This window comes from Quercus lobata, chromosome 5 (genome assembly GCF_001633185.2).
Source record: "Quercus lobata isolate SW786 chromosome 5, ValleyOak3.0 Primary Assembly, whole genome shotgun sequence".
Taxonomy (NCBI): domain Eukaryota; kingdom Viridiplantae; phylum Streptophyta; class Magnoliopsida; order Fagales; family Fagaceae; genus Quercus; species Quercus lobata.
Window position 1 is genome coordinate 53,506,290 of NC_044908.1, and position 10,044 is coordinate 53,516,333.

The 10,044-nt window shown below is 34.3% G+C and overlaps 1 protein-coding gene across 1 annotated transcript; it reads right to left on the reverse strand.

Moving 5' to 3' along the window:
• Positions 1–853: 853 nt before the first annotated feature.
• LOC115992500 (cationic amino acid transporter 1-like) lies at positions 854–8,138 on the reverse strand. Its single transcript, XM_031116707.1, has 2 exons — positions 7,701–8,138; positions 854–2,258 (listed from the first exon to the last, which is right to left on the reverse strand). The coding sequence occupies exons 1-2, from the start codon at positions 8,107–8,109 to the stop codon at positions 910–912; spliced, it is 1,758 nt and encodes a 585-aa protein (XP_030972567.1). The 5' UTR covers positions 8,110–8,138; the 3' UTR covers positions 854–909.
• Between the last annotated feature and the right edge of the window lie 1,906 nt (positions 8,139–10,044).

Sequence of the window (10,044 nt, forward strand, 5' to 3'; positions counted from 1 at the left end):
GTAGCCATGTCAGTCTATGACAAATCTCTCTCTCTCTCTCTCTCTCTCAATTGCTCACAACCATCAGCAAGCAAACCCACCCTCATACACCAAACACCCTTGGCAGCAGACGACAAGGAGCTGTCAGAAATAATGCCAGAGATCGATGTCATTTGAGAAGCTTGACTAGCGTATCAAAATCATTGCTACAAATATCTAGAAGCTTTATAATTGTTTTCTTTGATTTTCTATTCCTAATTTCCAACGTTTATATCTCTCCCTCTTGCCATTGATTTCATCACCACTGCGTGGCTAGGTTTCTTTCCTTTTGTTTTTTGGCACTTTATTTTGTAATATGTTTTATGGATGTATATGTATTTTGGAGTGATTGATAATATTTATTTTCCTATCAAAAAAATAATAATATTTATTTGATTTTACTATTTTGGGTTTCTCTGGGTTGTTCTTAGGGTTTCTTTTTATGAGAGACGAAGAGGGACAAATTTTGAAAAACCTATTGCTCTAGTTGGCTTTTACCTCTTCTAGGTTTTTGGATTTGTCCTACCTTGTATAGTATTATGGGGCTACTAATCAGCAAGATATACTAGCCAGGTTTTTGATTAGCTTGAAGACATCCAACATTCCAAATAAGTTTTGATACAAAATACCTTTTCCATACAAGGTCAATTTAATTTATTCTTGTAACTTTCATGTGTGAATGTAATCTACAAAAGAAGTGCGAAATTTTTTACTTGTAAAAGAATTACATTGCAACGAAACCAGTAGAAATTAAAAAACGTAACAAAAGCGTGGAAAGAGAATTTATGTTTTCTTTCATGAACACACACACACACACACACACATCAACTCTTTCATAACATGAACAGAAACTACATAAACATATGCATCACACATTTCTTATTAACTTCTCTAATTCACGGCCCCCTCTTCAACATTTTTCATCTGTTTGGCACTGCAAGCTTCCTTGGCTGTGTCATAGGACGCATGCAATCCAAAAAGGAAATAGTAAACCAAAATTATTAGTGTCCATAACCCGAACCTTGCGAACGATGCTCTATCTATAGACCCAAGAAGGAAAATGTTAATGGCAATTGATAGTGATGGCAGCCATGGTACCAATGGTACACCCCAAATTTTTGGTTCCCTAGCCTGTGGAACAAAAAGCCAAAGCCCAATAGTTGACAAGAGCCAAATTGGTCCAGTTACTGTGTACCCAATCCAACCGTTTGTAGATATGGCCCAATAAAGAGAAGTGGCAATTGAAGATCCAAGAATAAGGGCAAGAAACACAATGAATTTGATACGGTTTGCTGTTGTTGTCACCCCACTAACATAGTATCGACGCACAAGAAGGCCAATAGCCACAAGCATAAAGATAAACAGTGTGGAGATGGAGAGCAAGTTTGAGAGAATGTCAAGCGATGAGAAGAAGGCAAATACTGCAGTGGCTGCAAGCATTACCACTGTGGCATTGACAGGAGTCCCAGTTTTCTCATTCACAATGGCGAGCCACGGGGGCAACATGTGTGTGCGTGCAATATGTGTGAGATATCGAGCTTGACCCACTGCTGATACAAGCAAAACTGTTGTCATGCCCTTCAATGCACCAGCAGCAACTATGTACTTAGCCCATCCCCAACCTACGGCTTCAAATGCCACAGAAAATGGTGCATCTTTATCAATATCTGTGTATGGTTGCATTAGGCATAGTGTCACGGCTAGTAAACAATATGCCAATGTAGTAATCACCATTGAGCCAACAAGACCAATAGGAATGTCCCGACCGGGATTCTTTGTCTCCTCAGCCATGGTTGAGACAGCATCAAATCCAACATAGGCAAAGAAAAGCACTGCTGATGCTTGAAAGATGCCACGGACGCCAAATGGTGCAAAATCACTGTAATTTTTGGTGTCCGCTTTTATGAAGCCTCCAATGATGATGAAGATGAGGACAGCAATATGGAAGATGGAAGCACTGTAGTTGAATCGTGAGGAGCCCTTTGTGCTCATAACAGCCATAACACAAATGATAGCCAAGACAACAATGGCAATGGGGTCGAGGTATCTGTAGTTTGGTGAAAAACTATGGGCTACAATGCGGAAATCATTTGGCTGGTGGTTCAAGAGTGTGGCAAAGTAGGATGTCCAAGAACGGGCAACGGCTGCTCCACCAATCACATACTCGAGTAGGATGTTTCCGGCAGCAATGAAGGCCATGAAATCACCCAGCTCTACCCTTAAATAGGCAAATGATCCACCTGAAAGGAAAGCATCTTGTTAGCTTATTTAGCCACACGAATTTCTGTAACATAAATTTTATTCGACTGTGCATGTCAAGGTAAAAGATGTTGTCATGAACTCCCATTAACAAGAAAAAAAAAAAAAAAAGTTTTCAATATCAGGAAAGTAATAAATCAAAATTATTTGTATATATTAACTTTTTTTACACATTCAAATAACACGAGATTTTTCTTTTTCTTTTTCTTTTTTATAACCATAACACGAGATGTTAAGCTCAACTATGGTGGGATTTGGATACACGTTGCGTTTTCCTGCGTTTTCCTCTTCTTCTTTTTTTTGGGCACGCGTTTTCCCCCAACAAGTGGCTACCATTTATGAACAGTAGCCGCAACATTTGACTCAGTCTTCCATGAACAGTACATATGTGCACTGTTCACAGACTCATAAATTTCACTTTTCAGCAACTTTTTTATTAAAAATAGGTCCCACGATACTATTCACACATTTAAAAATTATTTTGTTACAATATTTTCAGTTTTCAGTTTTTAGTTTCAGCAAAATAAGTTATATCCAAACAAATCCTATATCTCCTCGTATTTTCAATCAGTTCAAACTTATCACTCATTATTATAACTATCGAATTATTAAAAAAGTAAAACACAAGTTATAGTAATTTTTTAAAATATATATGATATTTTGAGTGATAAGAATGTGTAATAAACAAAGTTTCTGTGAGTAGAACTTATTGATGTGAATTATGTGTTTGTACCTCTAGCATTTTCTTTCCTCCCACTTTAATATATATGTTTACACACACACATATATATATATATATATATATAATTTTCAATTAAAGAAACATTACATATACTTATAAGTTAATTGTCTGAAGTGCCAAGCTTCTATTGAAAAGGTCACGAAGAAAAAGTCAAACATATCACTAGAGTCCAGATTACGTTCATATTAAAAAGATGGGCCAACTTGGAATTTTAGACTCTAGGCCTGTCATTGTTGACCCTTATTAATTTTACTTCCCCATTGATCAGCAGCAATGCAGATATTATTTGCATTTCCAAATTTTGTTTTTTTCTAAGGATGAGAGTATGACACGCATTGACATAATTTTTTACACAATTTGCCCTATAGATGGATTATAATAAGCGGTGAATAAATAAAAAAATTATTAAAATTTGTATATCATAACTTTCTAGTTCTAATCACATTCACATCAGTGTAAATATTTTGATATCTCGACAAAGGACATCAACCTTAGATAGTGTTATTCTCAAAAAATAAAAAACCTTAAATATTGTTCTTTAAACTCATTTCTTATAATTCTATCATGAAATTATTTAACTAAAAAAATGCATTTTTATCCCATCACATAACAAAAAATTTTAAAAAAATTAAAAAACATCACATCACATAACAAAATTTTAAAAGAAAAATATACAGAACAACATTTAAATACAGTACATAAATCTCAACTTTCAACAAATATATAATTAAAGACTCAAAAAAACTCACACAACAGTCAGACTTTTATGTTTTTTAATTATTTTCTTGTTTCAATAGTCTCTCTCTCTCTCTCTGATTTGGTCCAACTTCCAAGAAACCAGGGAACACGTGTATGGGTAAACTTTAATTCTTCACAATTGAAGTAGAATATCCACAGCTTTCTTTTTTCTTTTTCTTTTTTGAGATAAACGATAGGCCTCACCCACAGTTATGACTTCTCTTTAATCCTTATTTCTTATTAAAATAATAAATATATTATAGTATATAACATCATAATTTATGAAAACTATTTTATTCTTTTTGAGGAAATGAAAACTATTATTTTTTTAGGAAGAAAACTATTGTTAAACTATAATATATGAATAAAATATAATGTAACGTTATGTTTTTGGCTAAACAAAATAATTGATCATTATCACTTGATCAGATTTTTTTATCTATTGAGATTTTAAATGATTTTTATTCATTGTTTAATTTAAAAACATGATTTAAGTGAAAAAAAATAATATTTTAATAAAATAGTGATAGAGTATTGAGACTAATGTATTTGTTGTAAAAAAATGCATTAGCTAAAATAATAAAAGTGGAATTTTTTGGATCAATTTAGCCAAAATAATATTGAGACTGATGGTACTGCTCATATATTCAATTATCTATTCAATTATCAGATTTTGTCAATCAAATGGCTGAATGCTTTTTAATTTCTTTCTTTACTTCTTTTGTTTTGGTTGCCAACACAAGCATTTCACCACTTGATCATTAATAAACCTAAATTGCAGCTTATTCTGTTTTGGTATTTATCACAACAATCCTCTTTACATGAATTATTTACCTAAAAGCCAGCTTTATTTTCAAGACACATCCTTCTTTTCTTGTGAATTATTCTTATATCAATATCAAGGTCTATCAGCAGATTAATTTTTCTCCAGCTTTTAAGAAAACGAACTTATTCACATGAGCCGATCGAAACAAAAATCTAGCAGGTTTAGAATAAAGATAAGGCACCGTTGTAAAGAGCATGTGTATGGATTTCTTCCTCTTCTATTGAAAAGACCAATTGTGTGTGGACTTCCTTTACAAATTACGTCAATTTTATAAAGACAAACAAGGATTTCAAAATCAGCCTTTGGACCTTTTGCCCAAAGCATATTCATAATTATACGCGATTAAATATAATATATTGAGCGGTGACCGAATTGAAAAATATATGGTCCATAGCTCTGTAATAAAATAAAAAAGAGGGTCCATAACTCCATATAATATTATATAACAGCCACCAGTTTCTAGAGCTAGGCAGCTAGCCCTCACGTAACAACTTAAAACTAATATTTTATTCTCTCAAAAAAAAAAAAAAAACTAATATTTTATAAATTATACAAATTAGATCAACCTAACAAAAAAGTCTCCAGAAAATTCTAAACTTACCAATCACAAAAAGGCCAACTCTTAAATGTAATAACCATTAGGACAAAATCAAAAGGAAAACAAAAGTTGTAAAAACTCAAAAGTTAAGTTTACTTTCATCGGGCAGAAAAACTAAAAACAGCTACAGCCAAAATACAGTCTAAAAAATTAGTTTGAATCACTATTTTAAAAACCAGATCGGACCGATCGGTTCAATTGGAAACTGAGCATTAATTCAATCTGGTGAAATGCCCCAAAATCGGTTAAAAACCAATTCTTTAGCCATACTGGTTTTTAATACCATAGTTTGAATACTCAATTATTATTACAGTACTTTTCAATATTGTCAAATTGGTTCTCTTAGAAAATGCGGTTTCAATAATAATAATAATAATAATTAATTGGGTGTTCAAAAAAAAATAATAATAATTAATTGGGGATTCAAGTGTTGAATTAATAGAAATGAGCATAAAGTTTTTAGAAGAAATCTTGTTCAATGGTAAAGAGAAATGTTAATGAATACCCTAACAGCATTTGTTAAAAAACTATTTTAAGAAAAATTTTATAAAAAATTAAATAAGCAATAAATATTTTAACACTTTTTCTATTTCCAATAAATGCGGTACTAAAACTTTCTTAAAATGATTTGTTAACAGTTGCTCTAAGAGCATCCGTTAACTTGAGTGGGCACATCGTTTTGTTTCACAAATGTGACATTAAAAACGTTAAAACAACTTGAGTGGACATGTCATTTTGGATTCAGTACTTTTCAAAATTGTCAAATTGGTTCTCTTAGAAAATGCGATTTCAATAATAATTGTGGGGCGCAAATGATTTATGGGCCAGGCCCCTCTACCCAGGGAGAGTCCAAAGGCCCAGGCCGAGGAGGATTATGGCCCAAGTTCAAACGAAATAGCCTTTGGGTACCGCCGAGGGTAGTTCAGTCCTCGGCAGACCCACAGTACCTCCAAAGGGAAGGGTAAAAACGGTATAGGACTGGAACATGGAAGAAATATCTAAAATATCCAGGGAAAGCTGCTGTTATTGCCATTTAATGTTCTGAACCCGACAGAGCCGCATTCTTTGACTTTTACAACCATCCCTAACGACTTTGAGTATGGACTGATGGGACAAGTATCAATCTTGGAAAGTTTAACCCTACGCGTGGACGAAGGACAGTGGACGCGAGCTAGTATAAAAGGAAGAGTAAGTAATCTATAGAGGTGGTTGGGAAAAATGGCCAGAAACCAGAGCCTCCCAGCCCACCTCCAGGAGAAAGACTCCAGGGGTGTAGGAAAGCTTAAGTTCATACGAACACCGCGAAAAACCCACTGCCTATCGAACAAGGCCTAGCCTTTCAAACCCACGCTCTACAAATGATATTGTTAGGGGCCTTTTCACGTGCGAACCCGACACTGTTACGGTCCGTCACGAATCGCGTCCTTACAATAATAATAATAATAATAATTAATAGGGGATTCAAGTGTTGAATTAATAGAAATGAGCATAAAGTTTTAGAAGAAATCTTGTTCAATGGTAAAGAGAAATGTTAATGAATACCCTAATAGCATTTGTTAAAGAACTATATTTTAAGAAAGTTTTTATAAAAAATTAAATAAACAATAAATGTTTTAACACTTTTTCTATTTCTCATAAATGTGATATCAAATTTTTTTTAAATGATTTGTTAATAATTGCTCTAAGAGCCTCCATTAACTTGAGTGGGCACGTTGTTTTGTTTGACAAAGTGACCTTAAAAACGTTAAAACAAATTGAGTGGACACGTCGTTTTGGGTTTGTTTGTTGCATGCAAATGGATTTATACATCTATGGTTTGTTTTGGTCTTTCGGCTCTTATATTATATTATTTAACGTCACATGAATTATTAAGTAGGCCATATAACTAAAACTACACCTGATTGATTTTATTAATAATTATTGCTGAAAGAATTTTCTTCTAATCCGATTAAGTTAAAAAAAAAAAAAAAAAAATCAATAAATAATGCATTTCCAAATACTTGACAGTGGACTCCCCTTAAAATAAGTAAATAGGTGAAGGTTTATCCGTAGAGCATTGAACTGGGTACGGCTAAAGCCAAACCATATCAATATAAATACTCCCTCCTTGACTGAAACAAATAAAATCGAAGTGCTATGACCAAATCTTTAATTTCCAACGTATTAGTCAATTATACATGTATTTAAAAGGCAGTCACCTGTGTTCATTGAAACTTGATAGATAATCATAGTACTTGTAATATAAATATATATATATATATATAAAAAATATTATCTTCACATCATTTTTAAAATATTTTTATAACAAATTTTAAATGATAAATTTATATTAATTGTTATAAGTAAAAAAAAAAAAAGTAATTTAAGTTTTTTTTTTTTTTGAAATTAGAATCAATAACGATTTATTTGTTTTTGTAAATGTAGTGAACGGTAGTAATTCTCGTAAATAAAATATTACTGCAAAAAGAATTATTAAAAAAAATTAACAAAAAGACAAGATAATAAGGATGGTATTGCACCTGCGACTGGAATCTCAACGGCGAACTCGGTGTAGCAAAAGACAGAGAGCAAAGCAGAGATACCCGAAACGACGTAGGACAACACAACAGCAGGTCCCGCATGTTCTCGAGCCTCAAGGCCAGTGAGGACGAAGATCCCAGCTCCAATCACAGCTCCTATGCCGAACCACATGAGATCCCACCAATTCAGCGTCTTCTTCATCTCGTGCTGGCTCTGTGCCTTCACATCTACTAGCTCCGTCTGGTCCAACGAACGAGTCAGAACTCGGTCTTTCAGCCTACGCGGTGTGTCCTTCAACGCCCTCGCAAAGTTTCCCCAGCTCCTAAACGACTCCTCGGGGAGAAAGTTTTCTTTTGTGCACGAGCACCCTCTTCTCCGAACACCTTCGTCTCCTCCGTATTCACCCATCTGAGTCAACTCACTTCTACTCTGTCTCTGTCTCTCTCTCTGTGTTTGCTTCCCAAGAATATAGATAGAGAAAGAGAGAGATTAAAGGCAAGGAATATAATGAACCCTTTTTGGACTTTGGAGCACAAAGCTAGGGTATTAATAATACTATTTTTTTTAGATATCAGCTCTAAACGGCACGATTCTAGCTAGAATTTTATAAATACACTTATCTACTTGTATTCTTATTTACTACTATTATTATAATTTGATTCCAATTAAATTCAAATATTTGATTATTAATACTGGATTAATAAGTATTGTTTATATGTACTACAGCTCTAAACAAATCATTTGACGGCTATATCGTCACATTGGATCATACCAACATTACATAACGTATCATTGTCACATTCAATGATATTCTAATTTTTTTTAGTCATATTTGATGGTTCTAATATCAAATTGAGTAGTACACATATGACCATACCATTGCCATATTTAATGGTTCACTTATTTTATAATCATATTGGACAATACCAACATTGGATTTACCAATGTCACTTTCATTAGTACCAATGTCATTATTTTTTTTATCACATTAGATGATACCAATGGAACATTGGGCAATACCTTCCAATGTCACTAAAAACTAATGTGACTAAGAATATATATATTTATAAATAATAGTTATTTGAATTTTCTAACTTGTGAGTCTCTCTCTCTCTCTCTCTCTCTCTCCTTCTTTGCATTTGAAATATTTTAAAATATTTTGAAAATTTAAATTTCATATTTTTATATAAAAATATATTGAATTGTATAAAGAGTCTTGGTATGTCTATTACTCTCTCTAACTCTCCAAGTAACTACTTGGACTGCGAAAAGAATAGTGTCGCAAATTCTCTCCCTCATAGGAGTTTCTCTCTCTTCTCTGGTAAGAGTCTTTTCTCCTCTCCCTTCTGGAAGAGTATTTTCTCCCCCTAGTGGGGCGTCTCACCCCCCTTAGATACACACTCTCTCACCATGGAACAAGAGGTTGTGAATAGCCTTCAAAACCTCTGCCTCACTAAGGAAGAAGAAACAGAAATATCAATCTCAGCTCATAGCAGAGTAGACCTTTTAGGGAATGCTCACTAAGCCTATTTGGGAAGTTACTCTCAGATAGGCAGCAAAACCACAGAGCTCTGAAAAGCACTCTCAGAGCAGCACAGAAGATGGGTTCAGAGCTAAGAATAATCAAAGTAGGGAATAACACCTTTCAGTTTAAATTTGGCTCCCATTATCAGTTGGAATGGGTGGAAAATAGTGGGCCATGGAACTTTGAAAATAATCTGTTACTTCTTTGCAGATGGAAAAAGGGTCTTACATCTGAAAACATAGTTTTCACCCACTCTCCATTTTGGGTGCAACTATGGGGCTTACCATTTGAGCTCATGTCTGAAGTGGTTGGACAAGATATTGGGACTAGCATGGGGCGTTTTTTGGAGACTGATAAGCGAGCTCATCTGTCAGAACAAGCAAAATATTTGCGCATAAGAGTCGATCTTCCCATCGAAAAGCCACTGTGCAGGGGAGGTAATGTAGTGGGTATAGAAGGTGACAAGTATTGGGTTCATTACAAATATGAACGGCTCACCAATATGGAGAATGGTTAAGGGCGTTTGGCACTTATAAAGGTGGGAGTAACGAACCAAAAAACTTCTCCAAAGGCAACAACAACACTGGTACTGGTACTCAAAGTGGTGAAAAAGGCCAACTCTCCGAGAATGAGCTTCAATCCACTCCGGCATCACACGGTGCAGAAAGCACCAGCAATGGCAGTTTACAAAATTCAAAAATTTCAAAAATTGCAAGCAAATCCGATCAGATATGGAGATGTGATGTTTTGGGCAGTTCAGCACGTCAGGTAGCAGAAAGTGGGATTGGATTGGACACCTCAATAGCTGGCACACAGGT

Bases quoted from the DNA above. Each gene is read 5' to 3' on its own strand.
- LOC115992500 (XM_031116707.1), bottom strand. From the start codon at position 8,109: ATGGGTGAATACGGAGGAGACGAAGGTGTTCGGAGAAGAGGGTGCTCG. The intron at 2,259-7,700 runs GTGCAATACCAT...CTTTCCTTTCAG, and splicing joins CGTTGAGATTCCAGTCGCAG to GTGGATCATTTGCCTATTTA.